A 19,278-nucleotide genomic window follows, 5' to 3' on the forward strand; every position below is an offset into this window, starting at 1 on the left:
AAAGATGTTGATACTACGATGCTATGTACCGGATAAATATTGGATGATGCAAGTGGAAAATGGAATTGGGAAAGAAATTATGAGTTTTATCAGAAAAGCCAGATCCGAGGAAAGGATTGGCAATGTTGGAAATTATGAATATATGTACTCAAAAATAACGTATATAGATAGACATGAATGCTTTGTAAAAAACGAGTGTTGTTCCGTAGTCGACCTAACTCAGAGTATCACCACCCTGGTATGCTGTGCTTGTCAAAGAATGTCCTACCACCGAGTCTTGATATGTACCCTATGTTACAGCATGATATAAACCCCAAAATTACCATAAACGCCATTCAGGAAGTAGCCGCCACCTAACATAAATCCACCTACTTCGTTTGTCCCATGTCTTCCTCACTCTCCTTAAACATGCTCTTTCTGATCGGGCTTGATGAGGCCTTGGCCGTAAGATAGTCCCGGCCAGGCGCCTCGTTTGCACTAGGAGGAGACACGGGAACAGGAGACACTGCTGTATTGAGATGAGGTGATGAGGGAGTGAGGTCTGCGGGGGGAGAAGGAAGGATATCCTCTGTCATACTAGAGAATGGCGGCGAAGGCATATTGCCATCGTCGGTTCTAGGGCTTATAGGGCTGGTGATATGTCGGAGAGCAGATGCATCGCCTTCTGAAACACCAGACACATCAGACGCTATCCGAGGCGGTCTACCACTGTTTTCAGTCACACCAGATACATCAGACGTCATGCGAGTGTGGCCACCATGTCCGGCCGTAGGAGAGTCGGGCTGAGACATATGTGGCTCTGTTGACCTCGAAACGGTACTTGCGTGCTCTCCGACAGAGTACGAGTTGCTGGAGGGGTTGGACATGGAATTGGTTTTGTTGTCAGAGGCGAAATGAGAGTACTTCTGTATGATATCGATCGGCGAGAGTCCTGTGTCATGGAGCTCAGTTGGTCGTGAGGTATCTGAAATTGTTAGCATCACATTCAGCCGGGCTGGGACGATACTCATAACTTACCAGCCATTTCATGAATCTGAGTGTCAGCCACCTCAGCAGGTGAAGGAATATTGGCAGGAGTGCCCACAGGGGAGGGTGATAACCCGACGACCTGTGTGGTCGAGGCCATCTCGGTGCCTGGGCTCACAGGGGTTTCGTCAGTGGTGACCGTGGGAGCCTTTTCGTTATGCTGGCCTCGGATCCATGATCGGATTCGTGATCCCGGATCTTCAGTCCCGTAGTCACTGTTGCTGTTCTTGAAAATCTTGCGACGGCGCCAAAGACAGAAAACGACCAAGATACCGGTGACAAGCATAAGGCCAAGAACAACACCCAGGACTGGCGCAACCCACTTTGGAAGACCGGAACTGCCGCCGCCGTCTTGATCCTTGTCACCATCGCTTGGGTTGTCAAGCCTAGGTCTTCCTGTGGAGGATGCCTTGTTGTATGGCCAGTATTCTTTGATCTTCTTCGTGTCGTACTTTGTGTCAAAGATATCTTTGAGAGCAGAAGTAGTCCAACCACCCGCAGGAGCGGTCACTGTCGCACCGCCTGCAGCATCGCCACCAACCTCTGATTGAATTTTTTTGTGGACGCCATAGTCGCCGTATTCATCAGGGTCGTAACTGTCCAGCCATTCGCCACTAGTAACATTGAAGTTCACCACTGGACCTTTATCGAGACATGTGATTTGGGTTCCTGCGAGTGGTGTGTAGCCACCAAAGACCAGCATCTGGTCAGGATATGGCATAAAGCATTTGTGTCCTGCGCGAGCATGAATCGGTTTACCCTCGTTGATCTTGATCCAGGCGAAAGACGGTAGCGAGAGTACCCAGACATCATCGCTGAATGAGTCTTTCACATTGATTCCGTCGAATCCACCGTAGTAGAAGATATTGAAGCTTGAACGGTCCGAAGCTGTAGCCACGACAGCGCATCCCCGTGTTCGTGCCCCAGGGCCGTCCTTAGTTTCTTGCTGATACCACTTGTCCTTGTCAATATCGTAAACATCAATGGTCTGCATGAACTTGGGGCTCTGCTTCTTCTGTTATCGCAAAGTTGATGTCAGCGTGAAAATGTACAAGATACCACGTTTGATGTTGCTTACGCTTTCTTCCTCGTTCGCCGATTTTTGACTTCGTCCCGCCCACTGAGGATAAATAACACCCCCGAGGACAACAAGAATACCTTTCTTGCCAACAGGAACCCAGACGACTTCCGCATTGGCACGTCCCTTGACACCCTTCAGTGTCTTATTGGTCCAGGTCTCATACTTTTGCTCTTCCAGATTCAACGTGATAAGCGTATCAGAGATATTGGTTGCTTTCTTGTCTGGGTTGTTTGTGAAGAACTCTCCTTTCGTCGGGGATCGCAAGCCGGAGAAATAAAACGCGAGGTCTTCGGATGGCACGTTCACGGCTCCTCCATAGGCGACATATCGAGTAACGTTCTCGTCCAGCTTGGGGTCAACAAATCCTGGATTCCATGTCGGCTTATCTGGTCCATACTGATAGGCCTCATATCCCAGGATTTCGTCCTTCGCAGGAGAATCGTCCTTCTCAATGGTCTGGAAGAGATCGCCTCCATAAAGGAAGAATTCATCGTCGTTACCAAGAAGGGCACCGTCAATAAAGTTAGGAGCAGCGCTATTACTGTTTCCCGAGCCCCCGCGAGCCTTAGACATGGCTGGATCGTGAAGAAGGACGGCGGTCAAATTGGTAGTTGCGTTAAAAGGCGTGCTCATGTTGAAATTGAGGATAATTCCCGCATTGTTGCCTTGCACGGTCAGCTATTGCAAGGTAAACATACAATGTTAAGGCATACCTAAGCCAGGGGCAGTTGATATTTTTTCATCATTCATTTTAGCCCACCATGAAATATCGCCGCCATCAAGGTAAACCATATCGCGGAGCATGATGGCTAATATGATATTAGAGATGACCTCCACGCACCAAAAAGTCGACATGCTTACCTCTTGGTTGCTCCCATGTACATATTCCAGAGCTAATTTGGCCATCTTGCCAATTATGAAACTGAGAGACAGCTGGGCGTACGGCCGCTGCTAAGAACGCCCAGGACGCAGTGCTTCTCAACATTATGCTTTTGATGTTGGGTTTTCTAAGTAGGCGTCACACAGAGTAGACGTTTGGGAGAAACTGATGGTAGCAAGCTGCTACTGGACCATTGGTTATCGTGTATTCTAACGACTGTACAAAACTTGGTAGATAGGCTGACGGCCAGCGAGTGGCGAATTGGAACGAATGACAAGGCGGGTATAAGAACGCAGGGAATCTCTATTGAACAAAGAAATAGGCTTGGCCAAGAATCAAGGTTCGCTGAAGCGTCCAAGCGGCTTAGTACTCGGCGAGTTCGTGAAAATGTGCTGGGCATATAATGGGCAAGGATGAGTGAATCATACGCTAAGGTAAAATGTTTGTAAGATGGAAAGAAACGGCGCGGGGATATTTCAAAACGGTCAGTAAGACTCGCCTCGATGCAGAGATGCAATGCGAGTGTGCAGTATTCGCCGTCAAGCAAAACGTTCGCCACTGGATCCGGTCGAGATCGAACGAGATGGGGGATAGGGCTGAGTGATCAGACAGCACATTTGTCGACAAGAGCACATCGAACTTTACCCATGAGGCCTAGTGTATTATCGTTCGCGACGTAGCATGCATTCCCTCTGGCACTGCAGCGTCGTAGTGGTTACAGTCACGCTTTTGGGCTGATTCTGTTCTGTAAAGTTGTGGTCTATGGCAGGGATAACTCCCATGTGTCTGCTCAGCCTCAATCCTTGCGAGCAGTCGTTCTCACTAGCCATTCCTTGGTAAGCCTGGTAGCATAGCAACGTTGAAAAACGTTCATCCACTTTAGGCGTGGAGTCCTCTGTCACCGTTGACGAGTGGGTATCGGATCATGAGGGCTGACGTTGAGGAATTTTCTTGATGGACTTTCGGGCTTGGGATCAGCCTTGAACTAAGCCAGGGTAATGAGATGGCCCGGAAATGCCCCATTCTGTTCGGTGGCAGAGTGAAAGGTGTGCCAATTCAGAAAAGTACGCGTTCATGAGTACTGTGTGGACAAAGAATCAGTAGTCATGGCTGGGAATCGGACGAAACGACAATAGGCTGTTGGTGGTAGAACTGTTTCACAGACCAACAGCCACAACCACTATATGATCCACGCAACCGGGTATACCGCGATATCACACCAGTTGGCTAAAGCAGGACTGGAAAAACACTTTGGTTGTTATCAGCTTCCTCTTGTTGCAACGGGATACGGACGTGGACACGGACATAACCGAACAGGACAATTAGCTCGTTGTGGTAAGAAATGTCAGATTCTCAAGAGCAAAGTCCAAAAGTGCCATCCGTTGAAGGACAAGCAAAAGAGAAGAGACTTTGGAGGCTGGGCTTGTCCGGATTGGAGAGACATGGTCGACCTTGCCATGTATATCCCTGTCAAAAAATAAGCACTGGCACATGTCGGGAGGAGAGAATGTAACGACACTACACCCTTGTAGAATCTCTCCGTGAGACTAAGGAGAAAGGTCCATCATAGTGGTAGTCGGTTCACACATAAAATGCATATTATTCTGCGCTACGAGGATGTACCTCTTTTTAGACTCCATCAAAAGTGCGTTGTCATGCTCCGAGGTGTCTTGGTTTGCTGCAACTTGGGCGCACTTCATCGCGGCCCCCACAAGCCATGATGAATCAAAAGTCGCGCAGGAGTGAGACGGAACATGTGAGACAGAACGCCTGTACTATAGTTGCATAGTCAGAGAGACAGTCTAGGCGATGAAAACTTGTTTGGTTATTGACATGGTAAATGAGTGTGGATTTGGAGAACAAAGAAAAAAGAAGTTGGCTGATGAATAATTTCAACGTGGAAGGACCATATCTGATCTGAGCACCGTTGGTTGACTGACTGTTTGTGGAAGGAACTTGACATTCTATGGCCTCAACTCGAATAAGGCTCGGCCTACGGGCTATAGCGGGACTCAGGGTCGACCTAGTGGGGGGGAGTAAGCTTTGGTGGGTCAGCTAGCCCATTAGCTCCATATGCACTCAAGCTTTCAACGCCTCGTGCTTACATCGCCCGACCGACTTCTAGAGTCAGGTACGCGAAATTCTAGCGGGAATTTGAGTTGATGGTTGTTTTCTTTTATTTGCTTGTTACACAAGTTAGAATTTCTTTGCGAGATCCGAGAGTTGACAAGTAAAAATGTTGGTTCAAATACATAAAGTTAGGCAGGTACCGACGATCTCGGATATAAAGCAAGTCTCCACTCGCTCCCGCCTTCGCAGGGCTGGATCGAATCGAAGCAAAAAATTCAGGTTGTCATGGGTTTCTTTGCTTTGTTTAGACTGTGGCCAATCAGACCCCCGGTGGTCCTGACAACATCAGGCTGTGGCGCCCTCCTTCCCGCCCGTTTCACTGTAAGCCACCAACTAAACTTACCTTGGTATCGGAAGGTGGGAGCCTCCATTGGTCGCGTTCAACCTCTTTCCTCGACTAAGCAGGTAACCTTGGGTTTCGTTTCTTCTTCAACATCCACGAGAGAAGCATGTCTTTGTTTGCCGCACTTGTTCTGCCTTATTGTTTATGCAGTAGCCAATCGCTCACATCAAAAGCAATGCGACTGGCCCAAGTTGCACGTTTAATACGGGAAATTCTAGACTGTCAGCACCCAAACCCAGTCTGTATTCTTTGAGATCCGGTTTTATGTTAGCCACAGCATCAATGGCGCTCATCATACAGCAGGCTGAATACCATGGTACCGCATTGTCCATTATTATCCTCCACCAGCATCTACGTGACTTTCTCGTTACTTCTGCGCTGTCAATGTCACTGTCACAATATCACAATGTTACGCGTCCCTCGGCTTTCGGGCTAAGAACTGAAGTACCGTCACCGTTCAATTGCTGTCTTCCCTCAAGAACTTCCCCCCTGGGTCACCTCAGATCCTTGGTCCTGTAGGCTGTCATGCGGTGGCATGACCCTGTCAGCAATCCCCTCCCGAATGGGTTGTTGCTGTGATGTGCTGTGATATTATCCCTTCTCAGTCCCTTGGCGGCCCGCAGTCTTGGGCCGGAAAGTATGAGATGCGCGATAATGGAAAGCCCCAAGGCGCCAGGACAAGGAACGTCCCCAGGCGGATCTTACATGGCCGTGCTGCTTGCTCCATTGGGGCATATTCCAACGGACGTACCCCTGTCAGACCCTTGCTTTCAACCATGTTCAATATGCATTGTTGCTCATGCTACGCATCGCCCCAAGTAAGCCAGTTCAGTTGAGGTATCCACAACGCATCCATAATAGCTAGCATTTAGCTCAGGCGGCGCACACCCGGTCATAGATATCTTTCGTGAAGTCTCTTTGTCCAAAGTTGTCTTTTCTGTAGTGGTTTATCCGGGATTCCTTTCACCTGAGCTTATGCTTGGCTATTGAGTTTGATTACCTTCTTACTCAATTCACCTTCATCGCCAGCTCCAGATCCTGGTGACTAGGCTCTCCTCGATATTGGCCTGCAACTTGACTCTCAAATCGGCTCACCGGCCGTGGAGATACTCTGTAGTGGCTTATCCGAGAGGAAATTAAGACCAGTTGTGGATGTCGCTGTAAGTGGTTTCGATTGTCAAGGCTCTCTCCGTTACTCAGCCCCCAACCTTAGCCCTGATCCTTTATTATATATCAGTTCAAGTGCAATATGTTTGCATCCTTTGACGTTCTCTAACATATCGGCCAAACAGAGTAGGGCTTTGACGCTCATTTTACCACATTCGTTCCCCGACAATTGTGAGCTTCACGCTGGTATCATTATCTGCGTTGAAGACAATCGCCTGCCATGCGCTTCTCACTATTGCTCAACGTCTTAGGCGTTGCAGCCGTTAAGATTCCGGCTCGAAACGGCGAGAATTTTATTCATAGACGAAGCGAATCTGCCAGTATACAGCCTACTGCTACAGCAAACAACGACGCACCGGCCCAAGATGGTTATGTTGCGAACCCACCCGAAGCTCAAACATATGGAGCTGATACCAAGCCGGAAACAACACTGGAACAAGCACCTCAAGTCACCCAATCTGTTTCGATCGAGGAAGATGACAAGAAGGAGGAGCAGAAGCAGAAGCAGGAGGAAACCAGTGCTGCTGTCTCTGAGCAAGGGGACGCGGCCACTGAGACAAGCCCCAAGATGGTATATAACCTCGCATGCAGTTGCAATCAGCCTGCCCCTGCCCCGACTATCACAGGAGGTTATACAGTCAATCCACCGCCACCGCCGCCTCCAACTACAACCAGTCAACTCACAGTGGTCCCTTACCCTACTTACACACCCCCTGAGCCTGTAACTACTTCGACTACCGAGCAAGCTCCAGCACCCGAACCTACAACAAGCTCAACTTACCAAGCCCCTGAGCCTTCGACTACACTATCTGAAATTGTGACTCCTTACCCTCCTCCACCCGTTCCAACTACGAACACCAGCGTTTATAAGCCCCCTACCACAGTCAGTGACACACCACTGCCTCCTACCACCACAAGTCCACCCCCTGACACTACAAAATCATGGTAAGCTACCGAAAGCCCCCTGAAGACCTGTTATTGACATAATTTAAGCGCGCCTGGCGAGCCTGTCACTGTTACGAGCAAGATTTATGTTCCCACGACTATTACCAGCAAAGTTTATGTTCCTACTACTGTCACCAGCAAGATTTATGTTCCTACGACTGTTACGGAGAAGGTCACTGAAACCGTGACTGATAAAGTGACAGTGACTGAAACTCCAACTGCGGAAACAGTCACAAAGACTGTGACCTCCACGGTATTTGAGGGCACGACTGTGGTGCAGACTCAGTCTAAAGAGACAGTCACAGTACCTGGTCCTACAGTTACTGAAGACGCAGACACAGTTACAGTACCCGGCCCTACAGTTACTGAAGATGGGGATACCATTACAGTATCTGGCCCTACAGTTACTGCGCCTGGACCCACGGTTACTGCGCCTGGACCTACAGTCACCGCACCTGGACCTACAGTTACCGAAGACGGAAGCACAGTTACAGTGCCCGGCCCTACAGTCACCGAGGAGGGAGATACAGTTACAGTTCCCGGCCCTACAATTACTGAGGCTGGAACTACTATCACCGAACCTGGAACCACTGTGACACTCCCTCAAGTCACAGTCACTGCGGCTGGAACAACTGTGACTCTGCCAGAGAAGACTGTTACAGAGCCCGGCAGCACTGTAACTGAAGCTGGCACGACTGTCACTCTCCCTGAAGTAACCATTACCAGACCTGGAAGTACTCTCACTGACGCTGGAACAACCATCACCGAGCCTGGTCTGACAGTTACCGGTACTGTTACCGTCCCCGGAAGCAGAATTACAGTTACTGAGACTGGAGAAGATGAGACTGTGACCATCCACAGAACCGTCATCCAACCGGGTGAAGACAAGACTATCTTGAGTACTATTACTCTTCCTGGCCAGGAGTCCGTTGTGACAGTGTCTGGCGAAGAGCGAACTGTTACGGTTCCAGGAGAGCGCACTGTGGTGACCGTGCCCGGAGAGCAAGCCACGGTAACGGTAGAGTCCGTTGTTACTGAGCGCCTTCCTGCAGAGACGGTGACTCTTACCAAGGACGGAGAGACTATTGTAACGGTGGTCCCAGGCCCAACAACTGTCTACACCACCACATTGGTCATTGGCCAGACCGTACAGCTTCCTCCAACCACTATTACTGCCACTCCTGGGCGCATCACTCTGTGCCCTAAGCCCACAGGCAGATCTACACCGCTTGACCCTAACTCGGATCTCACCTTTGGCTGTGAGCCTGGGTACGTCTGTAACCCTCCCAAGCCATCGTGGTGTAACTTCTGGGCCGAGCCGCCTTCAGATGACTATCTATGTGAGCCCCAGTACTGTATCAAGGCTCCTAAACTCAAGAAGCCCCATTGGCGCAAGAATGAGACTTCGTACTACCCACGATCTCCCGGATACTTCGATCTGAACCCTGAGGCTTTCGGCCTTTCTTACGACATCTTCGAGAAGCAAGTCTATGAGAAGATCGTTAGTAGTGAGCTCAAGACCTTTACAACAGGCAACTGGGCCTCTCAGACGACCTTGAGTGACTGGCCCGATGCTACTACCTCGGTAGCAGAGAACTACGATTACGCGCCCAGCAGCAACGAGCGACGTGGACTACATATGATGGAGACAAGAGACGTTACTCCTGCCGTTTGTTTCGGCGACTGTAACGGTGCTTACAAAATTGCTCAAAGCGTTGGAAAATCGGATAAGCTTTGCAAGGACGGCTCTCCGTTCCAGAATAGCCAAGATTTGTGCTTACAATGTATCGAAGATAACATTGATGAGACCAAGGAAACTAAGCGAGACTACGTCGAGCCCAAGTTCCAACAGTTCAACGATTTCTGCAAGGGTAAAGACACTACAAGTGCCACAACAGCTGCGCCTGGCCCCGAGTCTCAGGTTACTGGAACTCCAGACGTGGAGACCAAGAGTCAGGTCGAGGCCACCTCGGGCGGATTTGCTGCCATCACAACTGAAGAGGAATCTGAGCCTGAGTCAAGCAGTGCCGCTGAGCCGCAGTCGACCGATGACGCTCCCGAGCCTACTTCCGTACAGGAAGATAAGACCACGAATGAGCCTGAGCCCACTTCCAATGTTCCTGTTACCACAGACGACTCTGAGGCTGCCTCAACGGAAGTTGTTTCCACAAATGACTCCGAGCCTACTTTGACGACAAAGGCTTCAGAGCAGAGTGCCAAGACGACTGAAAGCCCAGAGCCGACAGAGACTGAAGCAGCAGCTGAGGAGACATCAACCGACGGGTCTGAAAACTCTGAAGCTGGTGAGTCTACCACTTTACCTTTTACTACTAAGAGAGTTTTCGTGACTGTCACATCCTCCCTTGAGGACTCTTCTGAGACTGATGTCGTTTCTACCGTCACAGAAACAGGTTCGAGAACTGCTCAGACCAAGGGCGTCGAGACAGATTCAGAGGCTGCCACTGAGACCGGCGACGCCGCAACCGAGACAGAAGGTTCGGAATCTGCTTCAGAGACCGACAGTTCTGGAGCTGCAACTGAGACCACGGTCAAAGCCACGCGCTCTGATAAGGCTGATGCTACTGAGACTGAGACAGAATCGGGAGCCGCTGCAACAGAAACTACAGGAACAGACGCTTCAGGTGCCGCTACTGCTACCGCTTCAGGCGACAGCGAGAGCGAGAGTGAGACTAGGTCGCGACTCGAGACACGCACTTCAACCTCCACATCAGACGAGACCGCAGCACCTTCAACTGTCGAGGCTTCCGCTTCTCGCTTGACGGCCAGCTTTGCCACTTTCATCGCGCTTCTGTCGATGCTAGTTATCATGATTTAACCTTCAACATCAACCACGTTTTATTTCACTTTTCACGCCACTCATTACGATAATGTCTATTCGACAACGACAGCATGTTTATGTTTACGCTTCATGGATACTCAATGCACATACAACTTTTGATGAAGGATGATTTTTACATATTTGGCTTTTTGCCACGACACTCTTTTGGCGCATAGCGTAAGGCATATAGAATTAGCATTGGGATACCAGACACTCCTTGACACACATATACCACAGGAACGAGCGAGGAGATTGGATTTTTTTTTTGAAGACAAGGAAGGATTGATGGTCAGTCAACGGCCAGTCTTAATGCGACGAGGAGAAAAGAACAGTCAAGTAGCATGCGGTTGAAAATTGAATTTTGTATTTATCGCCGCCGTTTTGGCGAGTCGAGTCCTGCATTTTTGATCTGTTCTGAGTTGTGTCATGGTTTGGTATAATACAATACATAGATATAGTACAATTGCCCGCAGTTTCAGGGCACAATAAGACAAAGGAAGCGTTTTCAAGTCATCGTGAGTTCGTTTGGAATCGTGTAATGTCCGGCGCTGCTACCAGGCACACCAGGAAGACATGTCTTTGAGTATTGTCAACATAGACTAACATCTCGAGTGATCATGACTCACTATTTTTTAATTTTTTTTGGTCTTTTCTCTTATTTCTTCTTTACCAGTCGCTCAGTCCAAGCTCTTTGCGTCGCATGTAAAGAGGCTCATCCAAGTTGCCGGCTTCAAGAGTCTCAAGGTATGCAACCTCTGCATCGACAGTCGATCGTCGACGAGGGAATATTACCCAGACGCTGGGGACAGGAACGGTGAAGAAAGAGAGGCCGAGCATTGTGAAGCTTTGGTTTGTTGTGAGCTGAGTTAGAGAGTAAGTGTAGTCTTGTCGCGTTCGACTCAAGACAGTGACAAGTCTGGAGGCGAAAGATGTTTGGAGTTGTCTCAAATCTTCGTTCCAAAAAAACATTTCCACCGTGGCTATTTATCTTTCCAGCCCCTCTGGTCCAGAATCCCAAAGCTGGACTATCGCGAACACTTACATCTTTACAATTCCCAAAGCCCTATCACCATGTCCGCCATCTCAGACGGATTCGGCAATTGATGAACCTTTTAAGGGTTCAGGGCCTCTTTGGTATGGAATGCAAGGGACTCAGAACGCCTCGTGGCGTCTTAGACAAGTGATCTTCACAGCTTTACTCTAGAGCATGGGCTAGTTTCGTGAGGGATAGCTTTGACTTTGGAGATATTTGGAATGAAGAGATCGACAGATATATTGGCTGGGGCTTGTAGTGTCGTGCTAATCTTGCTTAATCTTCGATAGCTTTGATGTAGCTTCTTTCTGAAAATGGTTCCTGACGAACGGCGTTGATCTTTAGAAATGTGACGACACTAGCGGCTGGTTTTAGAATTGATCGTAGGATATGACATCTGCGAAGGCAATACTCAAACAAACAAATGTCTTTCTTGTCTTGAACTCACTCTGTGCAGTGGAAATTTCCAGTGGGTGAGAAGTTGAGAACCAGCCTTTTGTACAATACATCATCTACCGCTATGTATACAGACTGGGCAGCATGCATGGCACACCTTGATCGTCTTGTAAAATCGTACTCCAGAAGGACAGCTTACAGCTACGAAAGAGATGGGTACGATTCCAGCTTGTATTTTCTTTCTCACCACCTTCATATTCCTTATGTTCCTCTTTCCGGCCAATGTAAGGGGAGTTATCAGCTTGACGAGGAACGCTGGTTGTTGCTGTTACACACAGCTGACAGTAAACCCTTAGACGGCACACCACCTGCAAATAAAGAGTCTAGACCGACTCGCCGTAATCTTGCCTTGTACGATTTGCATTTACTGATTTTACTGACAGATTTCTACCTACCATTTTTTGAAGAAGATGAGTAGTTAATCTACTTCACAGCAACGAGATCGCCGTTGGGTTGGTTAATTTACTATTCAGTAGCGCCCAACTACGATGTAATTAGTAGATCTAGTTATTAATATGGGTTTTTCTGGAGATTTATACTCGAAGAAATCAGGTGCTACGGCGTGCCAGCGTAGTCAATTGTTCGAGGATGGTCAACTGTGAGCCCTTCATGAACTTTAAGACCTTGGTCGTTCACACGCACAGAAGTAAGTATACGCCATTATGCAACTTTCTGAAGTGGTCTGACGAAACAAGTTCATGTTCCAAACGACTGAATTCATGATCTATCGCAGGATATAAGAACGTAGGAAGTTTATAAATGCTCAAACAATGGTCTCTTGTCTTTCATTCATTAATAACAGCAAGCAGTATTTAGAGAAATTCATCATTACCAACGCCGTCATTCCTGAGCTTGTTCAGGTACGTCACATCTCGTTTCATCAAAAGCAGAGTCTTTATGTATCCAGCTTGTTTGCCTCCCATCCGACCGTCATTCAGTTCTCCAGAAAGTCATATCTCATTCCACAACCAGTCCTTCGAGTACGTGCATGGCCCTTGTGCCTTCGCTTTCGAACCGGCTGACTATGGCCTCGCACTCGTACTTCAGCTGCTTCTCAGCCTCTGAAGCGTTGTGGTAGATCCACTCTTGCACTGTCATCTGCTTCTCTGGTGATGTCAAAGCCTGGCCCTGTTTAAGATATCTCTCCATGTCATTCTCCTTATCCGAGTCCTTGACTGGTGTTCCAAAGACGGTATCCAGATCCAACTCAGTCCATGGAGCAGTGCTACGAAGTCCTGCAATTACGTTGCGTTTGGATGGCGAGAGCTTGGAAGGTGACGTGCGGGTAGGTGTAGTGATAACAGGCGCCAATGCCACTCGCTTGGGGTTGGCACCGGACGTGGGTCTTGATGATGGTGGTTCGTTCTCGGCATCAGAGGCCTGAGGTGATTGAGAAGGTGAGATAGCTGCTTGTCGGGCTGAAGGGGCAGGAGAGATGACTCTTCCAGGGGTAGAAGGCGGGTTGGCCAGATGAGCTGCGCTGGGTGGCGGTGATGATGGCACAGGCGATTGTTGTGCTGACTCCACAGACGCCGCACGGGGAACGGGCCCTTCGGACGCATAAATCTCGACATCCTCTTGCATACGATCTTCCACAGGTTGGCTGAATGTTTGCGTTGACTCTTGGCTAGCCGCGGCTTCCATTGACTTTCGAGCCTCCAATGACTTCTTCGACGGACGACCACGACCACGCTTAGGGGGCGCGTCACTCAATTGACTGTCATTAGCGCCGACAGAAGGTCGTGATGCCAGTGACGCTTTGGAAGGTCGACCACGGCCTCGCTTAACGGGTTGTTCTTCTGGGGCTTCTACCAGCTCAATCTCGTTGGCGGAAGCACGAGAGGCAAGAGACGCTTTAGAAGGACGTCCTCGGCCTCGCTTGCCTGTGCTCAGACGAGCTACTGCTGACTTCTTGACAACAGTATCAGTGCTGGCAAGACTGTCGTCATGGCCTGTCTCGTCGACATGGGTTTGCTCTTCTGGTTCAGCGTCATGTTCCTCATCAACTTCTGGTGCGGCTTTTGTTTTCTTCGACTTTGTCTGTTTGGTTGCCTTTTTAGTATCGGCTTTTCGTCCTTTCTTTGGAATCTGTAGCTGTTGGGGCTCAGCTTCAGGTTCTGCATCTGACTCTTGTTGTGGTTCGTGTTCTTGCTCTGGTTCAGTGTTGTTGACCTCCATCTCAGCTTGTAAAGCCTTGAGATCGTCATCAATTTCGTCCTCATCTGGCTCGATGGGCTCGGGATTCAGCATGGCAAAGTCACGTGAATATTCCTGTTGCTCAGCTTTAGCCTGCGACGTTCTTGACCCCCTCTCTTTCTTCTGACGTCTCTCAGAATCAGAGTCAAAAGTTAACTCTTCGTCTTCAGTAAGTTGGTTCTCCAGGTCCGCTTCCAGTTGTCGCTCGATCTCATCATCGTCTGGGAACGTTCCGGGAGTTACTTCGTAGCCTGCTGGCGCCACCTCTTCCGTGACGGAGACTATGGAGACATCATGTGACGATTTGGCTGCGGGCTTTCCGGTCGTCTTCTTTTTACTGCCCTTCTTGGAAACAGGAGCTTCGGCCATATCTGAGTCTTCATCTTGCACCACTGTAGACTCGTTGACAGCACGCATCGCGCGCTTCTTGCCTGGTGGGACATCTGATATACCCATGCTCACGTCTTCTACCGCTGAGCTGTCACGCTTCCTCCCTCGGGAAAGCTTAGATGGCTCTTCGTATTGTAGCGAAGCCTCAGTATCCTCGACTACGGAGGTTTCTTTCTTTGCCTTTGTTTTTCGTCCCTTGGTGGTCGCTTTGCGTGCTTTTGTTTTCTTTCCACCCGTTGTAGTCGAGGCTGTTGTCATAACACTGTCGTCTATAGCAGCTGTTGAATCGTTCATTGAAGGCGCCTCTGAAGCAATGGTTGCGACGGACTGGACAGATAGACGCGACGCTTTGGATGCGCGTGCAGTTTTGGTTTTGCTCGATTTCTTGGCTTCCAGCAGAATAAAGAACGGACAGTTAGGGGATCGGTTGTAGTGCTCGTCGCTGCGCTTCATTAGTTGTTGCCGTAGGTTTATACAAGTTGCGATACTCACAGTGGCTTGTCAGTGGGCTCCCAACCGTCAAGAGCGAGTTGGCAGTATGTGCAGGTAGCCATATCATCCGACTCTTCAGTTGGCGTGTACTTCCAACCAGCGTCGACCAGCTGCTTCGTTTTGCATTTCCATCCCTTTTTAGTATCGTGGGGCCATCTACCAGCAAATGTTGCCTTTCGAGCCTCCTTCAGGTATGGTTGGTCTGGGGCTTGTTGCGCATAATCTCCAACGTTAGATTCGATCGCAGCGACAACTGCCCAGCCGCATTCGGGAGCATGCGTCAGATGTTCGACAAGGGGGTCGTCGTTGGCTTCCCAGCCGTCAAGGCCCTTGTGGCACAAGAAACATTGCGCATTGTCGGGATTTTCTAGCGTTGGGTTGAAGAAGAGTCCAGCGCGAGCAAGCTACAGGACTGTTAGTCGTTGTTGGTATCAACGCAAGTAGTCAACGTACGCTATCGGGTGTGATAGACTTGTGAGGCCAGTTGAGAGCTTTGGTACCCCGTCCACTCGCTGCAGATCCTCGCTTTTTGGAGTTTTTCTGGAAAGAAGCCAATCGGCTCTCGTATGTAATGAATTGGTCGGTAATGTCGTCGAAAGACATGGTTGTATGTAGGTTGCGCGTGAAAGCGCGGTCAAGGGTAGGTGTTTAATTCAATCAGACGCGATGCGATGCGTCGGCAAAAGATCAAGTTGGAGAAGAAGCAGAGACCAAGAGAATAAATAAATGAAAATCAAAAAGTGATTGCGCTCATGACAGGATTCGAATGCCGCTTAACAAATGCAAGTCCGCGCGTCGTACCAACAGGTAGGTATTCTACCCTTTTACCTTGTCGTAGAATTAATGGCGGTGGGAGTTTGTTGTGTGGAAGGAATTCGAGATGCTCGCTTGCTGCGACGGAATTGATCGAGCAAAAGAGGCGGTCGAAGGGCGGGACCTGGCGCGTTTGTTTACTTTGGTGGGTCAGCCAACCCCAGAGACCCAAACATGGTTTCTACTTTGAGGTAGCCCCAGAGAATTGACAACTAACTAACAAGATATTTCGCTTGTTTATTTACATGGGTTCATACAATTTCACCTTGTTGTTCTTGATCTATTATTAGCAATTGATATGATGTGATTCGATCAGACCTACATACAGTACGCTATCTGTTATGTACAGAGTAGACGGGTATCTACAGCTTGTAGAACTGTGAAGCCAACCACAATATCAATTGGTTGTCTTCTTTCATCCCCTGTAATATGTATCTACCTACTAAGCTTCACATCTTACAACTTTCCTGCTGCTTTCATTCCTCGCTCGCCGTCTACCAGAATACACCATCCCTCATGACCTCGTCCACCATCTCCAGCAATCACAGCTTCAAAGGTTCCTGGAGAGTTGGCAAACTTGAGAACAGCATCGTCAAAACTGCCAGGTTGGAGCCAGATAGATGGGATTCCCTTCTCCTTGGCCTCTTGGAGCACCTGGAGGGTTGCTGCAGGCGGAGTGATAACTGAGAGAGACGTCTCGGTAGGGTTTGGAAGAGCCGTCACATTAGGAACAGTGGCATGGTCCTTGTTGAGCGCATTGATCGTCTGAGAGCCCGGGTTTATGGGGGTGACTGGTAGATCATGCTGAAGATACCAAACAAAGACTAAATGAGGCCTTAATGAGTGAAACGTGGTTCCGTTTAAGAACAGACAGATAGATCTTACCACGATGTCCAAATTTGGCCGGGTTGGAACTGGCGCCCGCCACTGCATAAGCAGACGAGGTAAAGAATTTCCGAACAGCAGCCTCAGTTGTCATATTGAATGCTGATATATGATTTTGTTGTTTTCAAATGTAAAGCAGTATTCTGTGACGTTGCAGGAAGATATATGTATGCCGAGGATAAAGGTTTCAAGATGTACTGCGGGCGGGGTTTCGGTCAAAACGCCATAGTTACAGCTGATCGCTTATTGAATTATTCACATGGATTGCATCACTCCTTATAACTACCCAGAATATCTATGGAAAACAACAGTTAAACTTACTAACGTTAAGTTTCCAGACAACGGAGGATCATCTTTCCTATGACAAGATATTTGCATCTGTTTAAGACAATATCCATACTGACTTTAGTACAACGGGAGCCTTATAGCAGCCATTTGAAATGTACACAGTGAACCGTCCACCGTTGGTCGGCGTTTCTGTTAGGTATGGGTTCGGGTCGTCCCGTAGATCTATTTAAAACTCTTTGTTCAATGTTTGTCATCAAATAATGGCGGAATTAACTCTGCGTGGCTGACGATATCATATCCTGAAAACGTGTTGGCTTGGGCAAAGGTTCAGGGTAGCCATGCCACAATCTTGAGTACTTGGGATACCAATTACCTATCACAGGACGATCGAGATTACTCGCTAATAAGCGAGCAAGATCTGTGACAAGTGGCGGCATTGTCTTGACTGTTTCAATCGATCTCGGATGGCTGGTGCTTGCTCAAGGCAGGGCGGTTCATCCCAAGACCATCTCCGTGAAACCCGCGTGATAGGAACAGATTAAGCGAATGTCAAAACATGACGTCGATAATAACAAGTGCGATGTGCATGAGAAAACATCGTCAAGAAGAAATGATAGCGCCGTATTGATGAGCGGTAAGTATATCGTGCGTAGAAAGCTGTGACTCGCCTCAGCTTTCTAGGCCGTAGGTACAGACTAACTATGAGGTTCTATGGTAACTGCCAGAATGCCACCATAATACTTAGACCAAAGCACTGTGACATTGTCAAGAGTTTGGATTTGTGCAAACATATCTAGACATTGTTTCCTGACATTAGCTACATAATTCTCAACGAGTAGTATAAAGGGGTCTTGCATTATTTACTCCCGTTTCAATAGTTTCACCGCCAAACGGCATTAGTGAAAGACGACAAAATAAAGCGGATACAAACTCGCTTTTTCAGGGGTAAAATGTTTGGTTTATTCTGAAGGTGGTGACATGGCTCATGTTGACCCATGGACTGACCCCGTTGCCCCGTCAGTCTCTAGCAAAAGACTCCAGGGAGGCCAGAGCGTGGAGAGGAAGTGCGCATGGAATGCAATCTTGGCCCTCTTTTCTGTCTTCTTCATCTTTCAACCTCTCAACACCATTTTCCTCATTTTCAGAAACCATCATAACGACGGTTTTATCGACAGTTTGTTGCGTTACCAACTCAACCAGCCACACCACACCAGAAGAACCCCTCCAACAACCTAAAAATGGTGAGCTCTAGTTGCCCCGGACACCCCTTTCATTCGGATGTGTAAACATGCACCCCGCCTTCTGATTCGACGGTTTGCCTTTTGGTGAACCCGAAATAGTTGGAAGTTGGCTTTTTGCTTGCCAACCGTCAAATGATCAGTTGATGTTTAACTCCCTCCGCATCTTGCATCTTCAATATCACAACATTCGCAGTCGCAAACTTCACATACCACACACCCATTCATTATACTCATCATAAGCAATCATGTCTAACAACAAGTTTGAATCGCAGGCTTCTACCAACTACAAGGAGGCTTTTGCCCTGTTCGACAAGCGCGGAAACGGCCGTGTCACTGTTGACAGCCTCGGTGATCTTCTGCGCGCCTGTGGCCAGAACCCTACTCTTTCCGAGATTCAGGACCTCGAGAAGAACGTTGGTGGCGAATGTGAGTAACGACCTACTGCGACGATACAAATCAGAATTCGAGCTCACGTTTCCGATACAGTCGACTTCGAGACATTCCAGCGCGTCCTCAACCGCCCCGGCGGTTTCCGCGACCCTGGCGAGCCTGAGGAATACTGCCGCGGTTTCCAAGTGTTTGATAAGGATATGACGGGTTTCATCGGCGTCGGCCAGCTTAAGTACATCTTGACAAACCTGGGCGAGAAGATGACCGACGAGGAGGTCGACGAGCTCCTCAAGGCCGTCGACACCAGCTCAGGCCAGGTCAACTACACTGGTACGTACCATAACAAAATCGATTCGAGCGACGACTAACAGAACCCAAAAACAGACCTTGTGCGAACCATCCTCGCCAACTAAAGATTGTAAAGATATGGGCGGGTTAGGTTATGCATCTACGTTGACGGACCGGCGTTTGCTTGTTTGATTATGGATATGGATGGAATCGGCTACGGATACGCTGAAATGATGAATTATTGCTTCCCTTGTACGGAGCACTAGCATGTCTGGATTTTTGGTAGATAATTGGGAGGCGAGTAGGAGTTATGAAATAAAGCTCTATATGTCTCAACTGTTTATGGTGTGTCGCTTTGGTTGTAGTGGAGTTGTCATGGACCCATTGGCAGTTGA

The 19,278-nt window shown here is 48.7% G+C and overlaps 5 protein-coding genes across 5 annotated transcripts; 2 read left to right on the forward strand and 3 right to left on the reverse strand.

The window, feature by feature from the left end:
• Window positions 1-368: 368 nt before the first annotated feature.
• On the reverse strand, window positions 369-3,092 carry FGSG_05231 (uncharacterized protein; the record flags this gene model as incomplete). The annotated part of the gene is made up of 5 exons (XM_011325440.1): window positions 369-964; window positions 1,018-2,041; window positions 2,105-2,772; window positions 2,821-2,916; window positions 2,969-3,092. The coding sequence occupies 5 exons, from the start codon at window positions 3,090-3,092 to the stop codon at window positions 369-371; spliced, it is 2,508 nt and encodes an 835-aa protein (XP_011323742.1).
• A 3,683-nt stretch (window positions 3,093-6,775) lies between these two features.
• On the forward strand, window positions 6,776-10,408 carry FGSG_05232 (uncharacterized protein; the record flags this gene model as incomplete). The annotated part of the gene is made up of 2 exons (XM_011325441.1): window positions 6,776-7,572; window positions 7,621-10,408. The coding sequence occupies exons 1-2, from the start codon at window positions 6,848-6,850 to the stop codon at window positions 10,406-10,408; spliced, it is 3,513 nt and encodes a 1,170-aa protein (XP_011323743.1). The 5' UTR covers window positions 6,776-6,847.
• Window positions 10,409-12,857: 2,449 nt separating this feature from the next.
• Window positions 12,858-15,581, reverse strand: FGSG_05233 (uncharacterized protein; the record flags this gene model as incomplete). Its single annotated transcript, XM_011325442.1, has 3 exons — window positions 12,858-14,928; window positions 14,979-15,382; window positions 15,432-15,581. The coding sequence occupies 3 exons, from the start codon at window positions 15,579-15,581 to the stop codon at window positions 12,858-12,860; spliced, it is 2,625 nt and encodes an 874-aa protein (XP_011323744.1).
• A 542-nt stretch (window positions 15,582-16,123) lies between these two features.
• Window positions 16,124-16,770, reverse strand: FGSG_05234 (uncharacterized protein; the record flags this gene model as incomplete). Its single annotated transcript, XM_011325443.1, has 3 exons — window positions 16,124-16,127; window positions 16,252-16,615; window positions 16,677-16,770. 3 exons carry the CDS (start codon window positions 16,768-16,770, stop codon window positions 16,124-16,126), a joined length of 462 nt encoding a protein of 153 aa, XP_011323745.1.
• A 1,596-nt stretch (window positions 16,771-18,366) lies between these two features.
• FGSG_05235 (myosin regulatory light chain cdc4) lies at window positions 18,367-19,219 on the forward strand. Its single transcript, XM_011325444.1, has 3 exons — window positions 18,367-18,631; window positions 18,692-18,925; window positions 18,980-19,219. The coding sequence occupies exons 1-3, from the start codon at window positions 18,451-18,453 to the stop codon at window positions 19,006-19,008; spliced, it is 444 nt and encodes a 147-aa protein (XP_011323746.1). The 5' UTR covers window positions 18,367-18,450; the 3' UTR covers window positions 19,009-19,219.
• Window positions 19,220-19,278: the final 59 nt, after the last annotated feature.

The sequence above is a fragment of the Fusarium graminearum genome, chromosome 3 (assembly GCF_000240135.3).
Source record: "Fusarium graminearum PH-1 chromosome 3, whole genome shotgun sequence".
Taxonomy (NCBI): Eukaryota; Fungi; Ascomycota; class Sordariomycetes; order Hypocreales; family Nectriaceae; genus Fusarium; species Fusarium graminearum.